This window comes from Embiotoca jacksoni, unplaced genomic scaffold (genome assembly GCF_022577435.1).
Source record: "Embiotoca jacksoni isolate LCO1_2020_lvr unplaced genomic scaffold, fEmbJac1.0.p SCAF_1, whole genome shotgun sequence".
NCBI lineage: Eukaryota > Metazoa > Chordata > Actinopteri > Embiotocidae > Embiotoca > Embiotoca jacksoni.
Genome location: NW_027185229.1, coordinates 5,605,714 through 5,622,687, shown reverse-complemented (window position 1 = coordinate 5,622,687; position 16,974 = coordinate 5,605,714). Strand labels below are relative to the sequence as shown.

The 16,974-nt window shown below is 42.5% G+C and overlaps 1 protein-coding gene across 3 annotated transcripts in view; it reads right to left on the bottom strand.

The window, feature by feature from the left end:
• Positions 1-16,974, bottom strand: part of plxna1b (plexin A1b) — a 191,658-nt gene that overhangs the window by 128,683 nt on the left and 46,001 nt on the right. For all 3 annotated transcript variants that reach the window (XM_069158126.1, XM_069158145.1, XM_069158134.1), the window contains exon 3: positions 10,201-10,383. In XM_069158126.1, the coding sequence (XP_069014227.1) occupies positions 10,201-10,383 (183 nt within the window). The remainder of the gene's footprint in view (positions 1-10,200; positions 10,384-16,974) is intronic.

Here is a 16,974-nt window from a genome sequence, read left to right as displayed (position 1 = left end):
AAGAGTGGATAAATACTCTACCAAAAGGGGACGATTAGTGATTAGAGAATGCAGATGGGGAGAAGAGAAGGAGGAATACAAGGATGCAGAAAAGAGAGGCAGTGAAGAAGAAATAACTTTGCAAGAAAGTGAATAAAACAATGCGCCCAATGAGGCTCCTCTTTAATTCTTCATTTTAAGGGCTTAACAGTTGGAAACATTGGAGACACAAGGTCAGCTACAACAATAACAGAGCTTTCAGCTGCTTTGTTGCTAATGCTAAAAACAAGAGCCTGAGACAGTGCAGGAACAACAGTTACTCCTCTTAATTAGCACCAAATGAAATCTTAATGCAGTAATTGGAGCGGACTTGCTGCCCTGCACATAAGAACCAAACACAAATGAGCCGAAGGAACCGAAATAAGTTCACTTTAGCCAACTGCTACACTAAAAGATTAGCCAGAGGGCTCCAAGACCAGCGTGGGGGATTGGCTTTATGCTTGGCTATCACCAACTCGTACGCTAACATGATTAGCCACAGGGTGAGGACAATATGGCTAGCAGTGGTGAGGAGGTGAGTGGTCTGAAAACAAGGCCAGCTAACATTGTGACAAGGCTTCAGGCTGAAGCTATTCCCTCTGGGGGGGGGCAAAGGATGGAAGAGGGGGGGGGGGACTAGGGGAGGGGGGAGGGTAATTAGTTACACAGCAGGAGACGCAACCATGCTGTGTGAGAAGGATGAGCGCATGGAGCTGTTGCATTTGGAGTTGTTTTTGTCTGCGTATCTCCAGAGTATTTTTGGTGTGTGTGTGTGTGTGTGTGTGTGTGTGTGTGTGTGTGTGTGTGTGTGTGTGTGTGTGTCTGACAGACAGGCAGACAGACAGAGTGATGCCCAGTCTGCCTTTTGTGCCCTAGAAATGCTCCCAAAGCATATGACAGCCATATGACAATACTTCATATAACACGCACAGATTTCAGCAATAGCGTTTTCGGTTATTAAAACACTTGTGTGTGCAGTTATGTGCAAGCACAAATGTGTATTTGTTTCTTTACACACACAAACGTTAATCATCTTAACGTCAGTAAACCAGAGGAACTAATCAAAACCAATCCATTAAGAATCTATTAGCTTGGCAATGTGTAATCTGATAAGCCTACTACAGTCACTTCCCATAGGAGGGTGTGTGTGTGTGTGTGTGTGTGTGTGTGTGTGTGTGTGTGTGTGTGTGTGTGTGTGTGTGTGTGTGTGTGTGTGTGTGTGTGTGTGTGTGTGCACTGTAGTGCCGTCTGCATTCTTCACAGTAGATTAGCTAATTTGATAGCAACTCGTATATTTACACTCATCCATTGGTATAATGGAGATGAAGAAGCTACTTGCATCCTGTTATTTTCAGATTTAAAGGGATAGTTTGCATTTGTTCAAGTGGGGTTAAATCAGGTACTTATCCTTAGTCAGTGTACCTGCAAGAGATGAGGGGTTGTAGTGTCTCAACTTGGGAGAAGCAGGCAGCTGTGAACTATCACTTTAAGAGAAGCATCAAAGTGCTGTGTCTTGTTCCACAATGTGCCCTACTTCTATACTTCTGTAAATAGTTGACGATTCCTTCCACTTAACGGCTAAGAGGTTATGTAGCTTCCACATGTTGAGGGTTCGTGGAGAGCTGTGCAGCGATCTGAAGACAGTCTGTGCTTAACTAAGACGTATACTGTGAGCTGCTGAGCTTAACTGCAGAGGAATAAGTTTGTGTGAGATGCTACATGATCATGTATGTTTGCTTTAATGTGAGATGCCGCTACCAGATCTATGCCTGCTGTGTCACTCATGACTGACCCCCTGTACACTGTGCTGCTCCAGCGTGCGTCCATATTTGTTTACAGCTGCATGAATATCCGCATCTTGGCTTGGTAGCTTGACATATGACATCTCCGTTCTCTATGTGTATATGTGTGTGGTTGACGAGTCCTGGCATCGTGCCAGCCACCAGGTGTGCTCTTGGCTGTATCCGTTGCCAGGACGATGATTTCTCTTCTCTACTCACAACTTCTCTTTTTTTTTTTAAAGGTGCACAAACACAGTTAGATGTGTCAACGCCAAGGACTATTTCCTTCACAACATTTTTTATTGAGAGGTCAGTGCAATCTGGTGTTAACGCCTCAATAATGTTCAGATAATGTCATTACCAAATGCACGAACCATTCAATATGTTTCAATATTGTACAGTAAAACTATTTTTGACAAATGGGAATATAATTTAAAGAAAAAGTGAAAACCATATAAGTTTGCACATATATATGTTATGAAAAGCAGGAGGTCTTTGATGTTCCATCCCGAGATGCCTAATGGAGATGACCTAGAAACAGGCTGGCCTCGTCCTCACTTGGATCATGTGAGCATCCCAGCTTGCATCCAGACTCCTCTAATCTTCCCTTAAAAATGGATTCTAGCATGGTACATTTATTATTCATCTCCCTCGCTCTTTCTTTTCGTTCTGTTTCCCTTTCTCCCTGCTTTCTTTCCCACTCTCATCTACTCCTCACTTTGGCTCATTAACCCCCTCGTAGTTGCGAATTGGGAGGGGAACGCGGAGGTAGTGAATGAGTGCCGTACAGCGCAGTCACACGCTGTTGGACCGAGCTAAAGTGCATTAGCACTGAGATTATCGAGGACTGAACTGTTCTCATCTGCGGCATTAGCTAACATGGGAGCAGACTGTAACATATCCTGCTCTTTGAAAGTGATTAACTTTGAACATTTATCGCTGCACGGGTTAAATAACTGGGTAATAGTTGGCACAGAGATTAAGAGATATTTGTTAAGATTTGCGAAGAGGACTATCATCTCAGCGTACCCCTAAATGTCGCCGCTGCTTGTTAGTGAGGTAGGAAATATGGGTTATTATGGCAGATGAGGCTCTTGTAGGAGAAAGGTGCAGAGTTAGAGACACTGGTTTAATGAGACTGTGTGGGTAGATTCGTAGAAGATGGGGTGGCATTAAATCTTTTCAGCAGACCCCTCATTACTGTCTCCCCTTACTACCTAACCGCTACAACCCATTTACTAAGATGTTAAAGCCTGTGTGTGTGTGTATGCAAGGCTATGCACATTTCATACAGGCAAGGTTTCCCCCATATATGTACATTTAGGTGTCTCTAGTCAGCGTACGTGTGGAGCTCTCCTCTTCTCTTTAATGAGAGAAAATGATTAGAGAAAAACAGCGATCACTACATCTCATCTCCACACACACAAACGCTCAACTATTATCAGGGAGAGGAATCTTTGATCACAGAGGGAGACAGAGAGGGAGAACGGAAAGAGAATATGTGAGCAGCAGATGAAACAGAGAAAATGAGAGAGAGAACAGAAGCAGAGAGGCAACGTGTAGAAGCGATGGATGAATTCCTTTACTAATTCATAACTGTGGTTGTACCGTGGCGAGTTAGCACGAGAGTTATGGATTCTTTTTAGACATTGTTAGAACTTATAATACCCAACAGTCTATATGGCTATTGCTCATACATTGAGTGAGAGCAGAGATGTCAGTGCTAAAGGCTTGAAGTGACAAACGTTGTATATTCACTGTGAAATTCTGCAGTTACTTCCTCCGAGGCTTGAGAGCGTCTCTGAGTAAATGTGAGTGAAAGTCCATCAACAGGAAGCTGTTGTAAGCTCTTCTAGGTTTTGAGGACATGACAACAGATGGGATAAAGACAACTCATTCAAATATTGTTATCATATTGTGAAAAATGCCTAAATTGTGACATCAAGATATGTGTCTCTCAAACAACATCAGTGCAACAAGCTGTCACCATTTAATTAGAGACGCCTGCACACACGAGCTCTGCCAGTCAAACACACTTATAATATGGATGATGGTCGCACCAGCCGATGAAGACGAAAAAGACCCAACAAATACCATCATATTCCTTCAGTGATATGGTTTTGCCAAAAAGGCTGATGCCACATGTACAGGTACATGACGAACTGAGGAGGACCCTGACTATAATGTGTTTTTAGTTGTCATTAATGTATTTCTTCTCTGGCAGCAAAGGACATTACACAAACCTTCACACACTTACTGTAAACGGGCAAATTAGCTCCAAAAGACTCAGCATAAATAAACAGAAAAGACTCGCAACATTAAAGATACAAACAACCCATAATGCAACACTTTCTTTTGAAGAAGACAGCGATACAGTGACACACTCTCTCCATTCACAAAGAATATCAGATGTTGTAACACTTAATTGTTGTTGAACATGATTTCTAAATCAGGTTTCATCTTGAGTTTACGAAGAGAAATTAAATAGTTTAAGAGCGCAAAAAAAGTACAAAATTAATTGATTCAAAAACTCATGCACACACGCAGACACACAGACACAGACACGCAGACACACAGACACACAGACACACAGACACAGACACACACGTGTAAGCTGTCCTTCGCCCTGAGTCCAGCTCAGCTATGGTTTCCCTGAGCATCCTAGTAGCCCTGGTTAGCTTAACACAGGCAGAGACAAACAAGGGTGACCGCTTCAGTAGCATAGCTCTCCTGCCAGTTGGTTCAATAGCTTAAAATGATTTCATGCTAGGTTGCATGCTAAGACAGGGTTCTTATGTTGAGTAGGATATACTGTATTATGCTTGGCTTGTCACACTTGTGTTATGGTTGAACTGGACAACATGTAATCGGAAAAAGACCCTTTAGAGCCGTGATATCAGAAGAGAGAAGAAACCGCCACAGAAAATGACACATTTTGCTGTTAGTCTGGGAACATCGTGATAAGATTGGATGACTGATGGCGCTCTGGGAAAGAGCGAAATGAGCTGGAAAAAACAGTGTTCCATGCAAAGTATTAATTTTCAGTTTTGTCTTTGAACGGTCGTTCTTAACTTCCAATGCCGCTACCGTGTCTGATCGCTTTTATTATTCTCCACATCTCCATTTCCCATCTCTTTCTCATCCGCTTTGTGTGTGTGTGTGTGTGTGTGTGTGTGTGTGTGTGTGTGTGTGTGTGTGTGTGTGTGTGTGTGTGTGTGTGTGTGTGTGTGTGTGTTTGTTTGTGTGACCCCATGCAGTTATGTGAACTAATGACCGAGGGCTACCCAACGCCTGCACAAAGCCAGCCTCTGTGCTCATGCCCGGGCCAAACAACTCGTGGCTCGGGTGGCTGAGCCAAATGATGACACACACACACACACACACACACACACACACACACACACACACACACACACACACACAGAGAGAGAGAGAGAGAGAGAGAGAGAGAGAGAGAGAGAGAGAGAGACACAGGAAAAAGTACCCTAAGCCATATTTTCTGCCTATGATTTTCTGATTAGTACATTCTCCATTACAGAGATCACACTGATAGAGACTGAGAGGAGGAGTTAACATAATTCTTCCACCACCACTTATCTCTGACTATCAACTGCTCAGACCTGGTGTGCTTCCACAGTATGTTTATTTGGTCCTTTTTGGGTGGAGGCCCTGTCTGCAAAGGGGTGGTAGCAACACACATTTAAAATGCAGACCGCAAACATGCATGCCCACACACACAAATAAGTACACACAGGGGAGTTTGACAGGACAGCATTATGCACCGGTAGAATAACAATCATCAGTCAATTAGGCCGTGACATGGTCTCTTGATGGTGACACCGGCAGTCCCAGTGGAATACATCAGTGACTTCACGCAGGAATATACACATACAAACGACAAACTGTCACTTGTTATTAACCCCGGGGAGGCCATGTGACCAGTGCAGCTACTCCTGAAACCCGGGGTTACACAACATTTACACTAAATATTTACAAAGCCACCGTTAGTGTTTGTAGTGTCAATTTAGTGTGACGCAGCATTTACAGCACCTACTACACAATAGTTGTATTTATGTTTTATCTTTTTTTTCAGAAAATCTTTGATGGTCAAATTGTTTACAACTTTAATAACACCAAAGATTTTATCCTATGCCAAAAAAATACCTGTTACTTATGAATTTCTGTTTTCAGTTTCCCAAAGTTGTTTTCTTAAAACTATACTAACATGGACATGAAAAAAAGGTAGCGAGAAAAGATAAACTACTCACTACATGACAAAGTAAAATACACTCCGTTACCTAAAAAACATGCCTGATAGAAATATTCTATTCAGTGTAGAAAGGGCAAGATAGTCCACATATTTTACGTGTAGGACACATTTTTTTTTTTTTAAGTTTTCATTTTGTTGACCATTGTTATGGTCAGTTGTGTAGATTAGCTGAGTTTTACAAAACTTAGATGTTGGTTTAACTTCAGAATTTAACATTTTCAACACTTTCTTGTCAAAATAATCTATGAAATAAAAGAGTTGCAGACACATATTTTAGTTTGAAGAAAGCTCAAACAGACCTAAATCTCAAACAAGAGACAAAACTCACAGACGTTGATTTCGGAATCTCTCGGTCATAAACCCAACTGCGGCTTCATGAGGCCTGCAGTGCCGAACAGCTTTAACACGTCAAATCCCATCAGGCACTTAATGTTTAGACCGCAGCTGACTGGCTGATGCCGTCATCCTCTATGATGACAGAACTGATAATGGTACGTGTTCTTGCTCAAGGACACCTCAACAGAACTGATGGTAATTAGTTAATGGAAACCCGCTTTCTGGTCCAAAGATGTTATTTTTCAGTTATGGGACATTCACGAAAACCATCAAGCCCTGAGCTGCCCTCAACATGCTCCATCCCATTTTGAGGGACTTTTATGTTGCTATGATGAACTTCTTTGTTACCCTGTATATGTAACGTTATATGTATTTACCATTGGTCACATATAATCTACCGGCCTTTCTCTTCCTCTTTGTTTTGTTATTCTTACACAAGCCATTAAAATGAGTCTTGCATTGTAACTTTCTGTTGCTGCTGTGGGCGAGCTTCATTGATACACTGATGAATGGCCATGAGGCAGCACCTGCGCACCCACCCACCTGAGCCTGGCATGGCCACAATGGACACAAAGCGGGCACAGGGGCTCCTACCACCTGGCGTACTGGCCACGTACACACAGCAGATGGCTCACATTGACCCCCGGTGGAGGGCACAGCTGAGGAATCCTAACTGTGTGTAAATGGGTGTGCAGCATCCAAAACAAGCACTTAGAATAAGTATTGGGTTATCGACTGGGATCCTTTCTTTTTTTCTCTCATCTCCTCAGACCACCTATTGAGCCTGCGCATATGTGTGCAAGTGTGTGTGCGCTGTGGTGAACGCCCTTTTATTGTCATTGCTTAACAGTGCCTGAAAGTGCAGCAGTGGCTCAGAGAATCGCCAGCAGCTTCATTTGGATGTACATCTGATCCATCTGTTGCCTGTTTCACAACACAGACACAGTCTTTCTTCAGACACGAAGACAGAAAAAGTAAAGAAGATAGTGGAGAGAGTGAGGTACAGTATGTAAAGCTGGCGTGATGCCGAAAGCTGAAGAGAAACACGCGGTGACCAACGAGAAGTTGCGCCAAGCAGCCCGAGATAATGAAACAGTCGGAGGGAAGGGAGGCTTTTAATCCTAAATATTAAGAGCAGCGGATGACCGGTCCACGGTTGTGTCCTTGACCGCAGCAGTATCCTGATGACCGCTGGAATCAGTTAATCACAACAGTGGACGTCATCTCTCTTCATCACTTCCTTCTCTCCTCCACCTCCTGTTGCTTTTCTCTCTATCTGCTTCATCTTTCTGTGTCCCTTCCTTCTCCTGTATCTCTCCTATCTGGGTCCCATCAAACCACAACTCATTAGTAAAAGCTTCCCCAGTGAGTGTGTGAGAGTGAGTCTCAGCGCAAATGTGGCCAACAGAGCACAGAGGGACTTCATTAGTGCTTTAAACATGTTGTTTATGCCACCGTCTTGTTGCTCCGGACAACCTTGAACATTATAGCTGGTTAAAAATAGATTCCGAGTAAAGATAACAAAAAATATCAAATTACGTCAAGTCCATCCAAATAACAAATGTTGAGATGTTTCAGTTCAAATAATGTGACTTAAAGCAGACATCTTCCAGGACCATAATGAAGAAAAGATCCAGTTGACACAAACTGTTTTGGCTTTTTTTTTTTTTTTTTTTAAATCTGTCAAACCGTTTCTGTTCTTCAGTTTTAAAACGCAGCTGAAAAAGGAAAATGTCTCCTTGAGGCACATTCTTCCACCACACCAATATTCTCCTTGTTTCTACCCCCTCTCTCCCACACCCTCGGGCATGGCTATATAAACAACATTCAACACTAACGCTCTCTTGAGGAAGGTGTAAGAACAGGAACATGCCGTTATTGCATCATGGTCTGCATTCACTCTCACCGAGCTATCAACACCTAAAAACACACAAGTGTGGAAGCTGATCAGTCTTTTACACAAAAGACACTAAGACGGCCACAAAAAAAATCTGTATCTGAGGAACCAAGAATCTATTATTACAGGCTATTAATTCAGTTGCTCTTTTTCCATTTTTCTTCATCTGTCTCTTTATGAGTGCGGCGTGTCTGTGTGTAAATGTATGTGTGCTGGAACGTCAGAGTTTAGATATTGTTCCTTCTGAGCAAACTGAATCTTTTCCAAGATTACCAGATTTTTGGTTGGTTTTGTGTTTTCTGTCTGAAACCAACGGCAGCCAAAAGAACTGCAGGCTCTTTGGCTCGTGTTGTTGCACGCACACGCGCGCGCACGCACGCACGCACGCACGCACGCACGCACGCACGCACGCACACACACACACACACACACACACACACACACACACACACACACACACACACACACACACACACAAAACAACATCCTAACCAACCTACTGCGGCGTTGCTTTCCCAGGTGATGTTGGACACATATCTCAACCAGAATGTAGAAGAGCACAGAAGAAAAGACATGTGAGAACAACTAAATAAATAAAGAGACTGTTGCCAGGCTAAGTGAACGGGTGTCACTTTGACAAATGCACAGCGCTGAATCTGAGTCGACATTGTATTGTTTGCTCTCACGAACGCGCCCGCACACAAATCCTCGCCATCACAAGCGCACGTATTATTATGCATACTGTGAGTGACAAACACAAACAGCGCGTGCATACACAAACACGCATTAAAAGCGCACAAACACACAGGCTGATTATACATTCATAATATTGAATGGATGACAGGTCTTGAGCAGTGCAGAGGGAGACGGGGTGAATTCTAATGAGCTACCATTTACCCCAGGAGCTCTGTCCTCCATAGACTGGATACACTCACAAATGCACACACACGAGGTAAGACATAATCAGGCTTAACACAACAACATATTGCAAGTGCATCTAACATGCAATCACAGAAACAAAAGTTATGCATCACCTACAAAGGTTTGTCCATCTGTTACACGACTGCACAGTTAACTTCTTTCTCAACAAGAGGACAACAGCTGCGTAAGCGAAGTCGAAAATATGTGATGTTGACACAAAACCTAACACTACAAGTGTAGAAACTAGACATTAAGATAAATCAATAAAAAAGAAATTCATTCAAAGACAAATAATAGTTCTATTTAAAAATAAAAACAAAGTCAGACTGAAAAAGGAGATTGAAAATTCCCTTTATTGCCACTTTATCCTTCAGTCCGGTGCTTTATCTATCCACCTGAACTGTCAGTCCTGCACAGCTGACCTACACAGAAAAGGCCATTCACCAGTCATAGCTGCTGGATTGATTGAAGGCAAGCTCTTAAAATTACAGCCGAGACCGTACGTGGCACGGGGACACAGCCGTAAGGTTTTATGTCTGACGTGACTAACATGACAATCAATGAGGGAGTAGCCACAGACCTGCTTTAAATTGCTTGTTAAATGAACAGGTTTTAAAGAGGCACTTGAATGTCCTGGTGGAAATAGCCACGAGCGAGAAAAATGGTGCTGACTGCATTTAATTTTGGTGTAAAAAGTGTCTGCAAAGTGCCTCGTGTAAATCTGCAACGATTAAGCAATAAGTATCAAGTTCACAAAGTGACAGCCCTGACAGCCACCGCGGGCTGAAAAGCTACTTCTCGTATAAAATAGAACAGAAATATCACAAAGTTACATACATTTTTCTGCATATTCATTAAATGATGAGCATCAAAAAGCCTGTTTGGCTAAAAACCTACCAAAACAACCAATATTTCATTGAGTCCGCATGAAAAAGGGAAAAACTGCATACGGCAGAATAAAAAACAAACGCTCCTACCTTCTTCAGTTTGCCATTGCGTGTGCCGACAAACGCCACAGTGTTGCCGCGGTAGTCGTACGCCGCCACCGACGTCATGCCATCATCCTTGTCGATGAAGAGAGGGGTGCCCTCGATAGTGCTGGTTCCCCCCAGAGGCTGGTTGAAGTCCTGGCCACAGAAGTTATCGTCAATCTGCAACGGCTGCAGGAAGGAGAGAAAAACGACGATTAGACAAGAGGAGAAAACTTCTGCTCTAATTCTGAACGTGAGCTGTGATGCTTTTTGGTAGTGGGAAGATGGTTTGAGAGTTTGTCTGTCTTATATGAGGTTCTGTGTGTTTATTCACCAGATGGGTGGTTAGCACAAGAAATGCAGAAAGACTATATTCACAAACACTCCACAGATTCACTTTCTTGCTTAATCAGTATAAAGACGTTCATTCTGAAATGCCATAAAGTATATCTGATCTCAACCTTTCTATATTTTAAAACCACATTTTGTTTATAAAGAGAAGAAGGATTTGGAGAGCAGGAAGGAAACAACAAAAGTAAGAGAAAGCCCAGGACGTGAGGCACGCCAAGCCAAATGCCCCCAGAAAGCCCCTCTGAACTAATCTTGAAAGCTACTTTATATGATGCGTGCATTAACTAACTTTGAATGCTTTTATTTGATTACCTGACACTGACTAAATTGGCTATTCAAAATCACCCATTCACAAACAAACACACACTGCTGTCTCGAAAGCACAATCCCACCATGCAAAAGCCTTTTATTATTTGAAAGTGTTCGGTCATGGTGGGGACACGGCGGCGATGCTGGTGACCATGTGACAATATGTGAAGCATTCCAGTGTCACGAGGGGCCCAATGCCCCGGGATATCCACTGACCCATATGATGCCTTAACCAGTCGCCCCGCGCATGCACACACACGCACGCACGCACGCACGCACGCACGCACGCACACACACACACACACACATTATGATCTATGAAGGAGGGTTAAAGTGCAGCAGACAATCAATCCTTTGTTAAACTAATAACTTTTGAATGCTGTACACATTTTCAGGGTATCAAAGGTATCTAGAATCAGTATGGTATGATTAGGCCAAAATTATTATGATTGATGGCAATTTCATTCATTCACTGCCGAAAAGATTTCCCCTTTCTCTGTTTCATATTGTTATTTTATGCTGCTAATCAGCCAAAAAAGCAACCTAATGCCAAAGTTGGACTCTGGGAAATAGTGATGGACATTTTTTTTAAATGTTTTGACATGTTGTAGACGACTCACCATAGTGGATAATAAAATTAATAACCTACTAGCCCTTAGTTTGCTAATAAAATAATTTGAGAGTTACTCTAAAGTTCCTTTTGCTAATAATGTTATTGACAGAGAACAAATGTGTGTGAGTGTGGGAGGACATATGTGTGACAGATGTCACACACCAAAGTTACTGACTGACTGCTAAAGTGTGGAACCTGTCAGTGTGTTAACCGCAGCCCATAGACACGTGTGTTGGTACACACACACACACACACACACACACACACACACACACACACACACACACACACACACACACACACACACAAAACTCGGGGAGTGTGTAAATGACGGTGTAATCCACAGTCTTATCAGTACATCATCTGATTGATCCACACAGGAGAAAAGATAACATCCCTCTGCATCACTCTCTCTCCCTCCTGATCTGCCTAAATTGCCTGCAGCTCAGCAGACGTCAATAAAACCTTATTCTGCCTTTTTCTACTTTCTCCGTCTCCTTCCAGCGGCTACAGTAACTGAGCAAACGTCAATATATCCCCTCTCTGTCCTTTCCTTGTCTGTCCATTCCTTCACCCCTCTTCATCCATCTCTCACTCAGTCACTGCTCCGTCCTTCTCACACACACACACACACACACACACACACACACACACACACACACACACACACACACACACACACACACACACACCGTGTTCTCCAAGAGCAGGTAGTGCTATCAACTCAACAAAGAGCTTGCCCCCTCTTGCTCTCTATTTTATTTTTTTCCTGCACGGTCCGACCACACGGTACAAGAAAAGAACAAAGAACGAGGACATTTTAATGGAAGCCTCTGTATGTATGGTTGTGTGTGTTAAAGAAAGTGACAGACAGAAACACAGCCATTACCTGGAATAACTTCCTTTTGTAACCACTAATGGTTAGGAGGGGGGGAATTTCCTACCTCAGAACAAAGGCGACTGACACACAACACACAATGACAAACACACACAAATGGACTGAGGGACATGTGCACACATACATGTACCCGAGACACACAATCGACCAAAGCACACACACAGATTAAGCTACAATCAACAAAACAATTCCCATCGCCTTCATGTAACATACAACTAGGGGCAACAATTTTAAACTATATAGTCATGTGAAGGAAATCCATCAATCCGGATTAGTGTCTAATCCTGACTGATGGACACATCAGCATGGGCATGGGCGCGCACACACACGCACACGCACGCACACGCACACACACACACACACACACACACGCACACACACACACACACACACACACACACACACACACACTCACTCACACTCACACTCACAAACAAACGAGCAATCCCGTGACGTCAGAGCCTAAGGGAGTTAAAAGGGTTAATCCATCTTCTATAGAGATCAACTGTCGAAAACTCTATATAATACACTTGCCCCAAGAGTAGGGTTAATGTACACACACAAATACACACAGTAGCCTTCATAGGTCTCTCTGGGCCACTGGAGGGTAAAGGTGCTGTAGCATTCCTGCATTTCTGGAGGGTTAAAACAGCAATGATCAGCACGGAACAAGAGGCGTTTCCCTTGAGGTTGGAAAGCATTTTAACGGAGGCTACGTTCTGATGTGGGTTCTGCAATTTAACGCACTAAAAGATTCCCATGTGATTCAGAGCCGATATTCAATACGGAAAGAATATTCCCCTCTGTGGTCTCTGCAGGGTTATTGGCTGGAGACGGCATTTAATGTTCTGCAGCGTTTTCAAAGACGCACAACGTCGCCAGGGATGAAAGAGTTAAACCAATAACCTTCCACTGACTTCAGCAGCAGGGCCTTACAAATGCAGAAGAGGAGGTTTCTTGTTTTGATTTTTCACAGGGTGCACGCTGAATGATGTTGCGGATTTGCAGTTCACAAGCGCTTGGCTTTTTCTCCTCGAGAATCCCTTTGAAAAACAAAAAAAACATCTTTGTGTAGTTTTACTTCTATTTATATCTAAAATATATTGCACAGGAAAGATTGTTGATCATTTCTATTATGAAATTAACTTCTTTTCACTTGATCTATAAAATGATGACAAATTGTTCACAAATTCCCAATGCCCATGGTGACATCTTAAAATGTCTTATTTTGTTGAACAAAATCATTAAAAATGAAGAAACACATAATCTATTCTCTTGTAAGAAGGTGGAACCAGGGTGGGTTTTCGATATTTGCTGAGAAAAATCAATTGATCGAGTGACTGATTACCAAAACAGTTTCCAGTCAACTTTTCTGCCGATGAACGTATCAGTTAATTAACTGATCATTTATTGATGACACAGACTGAAAATCCAATAAATCTCGCTGTTTTTGAAAGGGATAATGTAAAGGCTGAGAGTGAACAATTATACTTGCGGTGTGTACATGTGAGCTGTCAGCTGATATTCAAGGTCACAGAGAAAAATGTGACCTAGATACTACAGAAGAACATATAGCGCCTGGTAATGCAAAGGATTGCACACACACGCACCCCCACCCCCCCTCCCCCTCTCACTCTCTCTCTCTCTCTCTCTCTCTCTCTCACACACACACACACACACACACACACACACACACACACACACACAGAGTGGTCTCTAGAAACAGCTAGAGGTCACGTGTGATGATGGCTAACAGCCACGACTGTGGTGGTTTCCCCCTGGGCGGAGCTGCTTCTCCCACTTCATACTGCAATACGATGAAATATAGTCATTTATATGGCACCAAACACGCGTGTGTGCACACAACTCAGCCCACAATAAGACTGACTGATTACAGATGTGAGCTCACTGGCCTGCGCTGAAGGAAATAGTTGAATAACCATTCCCCTATGATTGCTATTTCTTTAACATATTACGTCAGGAAAGTATGTCTGGGCACACATTACGCGAACCTCAAGTGGAATTCGTCAATAGTCGCCTCCATTCAGAGAAACATATGGTAAGAGCAGAATACAATATGGGCTTATGTACGGGAACATACATAGTGTTGTTGATTGAATACACTGCTGTGAATTATACCTATTAAGGTGGGAGGAAAACATGCATGGCAAACACAAAACACTCATTCATTTAGCATTATGCACACAAATTGGCCAGCACTTTGCATTACCAGGCGCTATATGTTCTTCTGCAAGAACCTGTTTGTGCGGGAAAAAAAAAAGCGCTAAGTTAAGGAGTGAAGAGGACAAGGGAGAAAGGCACAGAAGAGGCTGGTATTAAGGCTGACAGAATGGTTTCAAGACAGGCCTCACGTTCATCTGTGTTTGTGCACGCGTGCGTGCGTGCATGCGTGCGTGCGTGCGTGCGTGCGTGCGTGCGTGCGTGTGTGTGTGTCTGAGATGGCAAAAAGAGATGCTTCTCTCCCCACTAGTCATCAGCTGTCTCCTCATCAAGCCATCAGGCTTTAATATGTTTCTGGACACACCCGTTCCCCACGTTCTCAAACATAATTTGTACACAAGTGATGTGTTTCACTGTTGTTGCAGAGATAAAAAAAAGGCATGTGTACAAAATGCCCTACTTCTGTGAGTCTGTGAATGTGTAGTTGTATGTGAGTGTATGCGGGTGACGACAAGTGAGAAGAGGAGTGGGCAGCAGGAAAGGGAAACAGAAACTACAGGAGCTGCACTTCTGCAGCCTTGTTTTCATATCAGATGATGAAGAGTTTCACAACACCGACACCGACACACACACACACACACACACACACACACACACACACACACACACACACACACACACACACACACACACACACAGTACAAGGACAATGCTGGCAGATGCAAGTGCCTTTCACCTGATGGGCGTGTGAGTGTGTGTGAATGTGTGTGACTGGCTCCAAGCAGAGTGAGTGATTCTGGGGGAATGCGGCTCATAAATTACCCAGAAATCTCAGCGGGAACTTTGAACTCATGGAGACATTTGCTGGAGTTTCTTCAAGTAGAATACACACAATAAGTGCTGCAATGTTCGTGTGTGTGTGTGTGTGTGTGTGTGTGTGTGTGTGTGTGTGTGTGTGTGTGTGTGTGTGTGTGTGTGTGTGTGGTGCATGCAAGCACACGTGGATGCGCCTTTGTGCTGATTTATAGAGTAGACCAAACAACAACCTAACATCTGATGGTCTCCATAGTTCCATGTTTATAAAGCAAATTTTGTGTTCATGCTGCGCTTCTCAGCAGTCGCAGTAGATCGACGTCACTGCCATTAAAGAATATAGGTCCCTCATCTTGTATAGTAATATCTAGCCAGCGGCAAAGTGAAGAGAAACTATTATATATATATATTTATATATATATGTGTGTGTGTGTGTGTGTGTATATATATATATATATATATATATATATATATATATATTATAAACTACTGTGCAGCCACATAGACACAAACAGCCTACTGACCTCCTACCAGGCGTCATGGCGCTTCCTTTCTCTGACCTCTTTAATGGAAAGCACTGATGCCAGGACTTCAAATGTGAAGCTCCTGATTGTTTAAAACTAAGAAAACAACATATACAAACAGCTGCAGCTAATATCAATGTCTTTTTTATCTTATCAGTGTCATGCTGAGTTTTTACAACATCACTTATCATGATATGAAATGATGTAGTTTGATTAAAGCCAACAAATTAATTAACTATATTAGATTTTTGCCTCAATGTGAATACAAATCAAATATTACATGTAGAGGTTTGCCCCCAATTATCTGCCAGTATTGCTTTTCATATTCACTGTTCTAATATAATAGACAACCTAATCCTCAAGGTTAAGCCATTTTTTTAAAACAACATTGTGCATATTGAACATATCATACATACGTTAAAGCAGATATGATCATGTGGTGAAGTTTATGACAATGAGATGTAAAAATGTCTTTAATATTATAATTATTATTATTATTATTTAGAATATTGGGCTCTTCACCAAAGTCTGTTGTATTTGAGTATTTTGGACTGGTTGTGTCTCAAATGTGTGACAGACAGAAAATTGCATTAACGTCAATAAGGATAAGTATTTGGTGTTTGGTGTTTTTACAGCTGATGATTTAAAACTGTGGACTAGAAGATAAACAGAGAAAGACATGAATTTTTGTCCTAACTGTTCACCATTAATAAATTGTCGCCTTCTGGATCTCTGTAGCTGTTTTCTAGAAAACGTTACTTGATCCACATTGATCAATAATTTAGAAAAAGAGATGACTGCACCAATTCCATATTCATGGGTTTCAGGCTAGTAATTTCTATGTTGAGTGCACTGCAGGCAGACAGTGAAACCTCAAGGAGTTGGCACCAGTTCAGAGAGCTGCTTCCAAAAGCTGTCACCACATGTTTAGACCACAATCCAACTGAATGGGAGAGACAGAGAAGAAATAATACGTGCTGTATGGAATATGTGCAGGAAATAAACATAGTCATAAATGCAGTGACTTGAAAAGGAATTTTTGCCAGTGTAAGCTCACAGGCAGGTAGAAGGAGCATCAGTTCAAATCTACA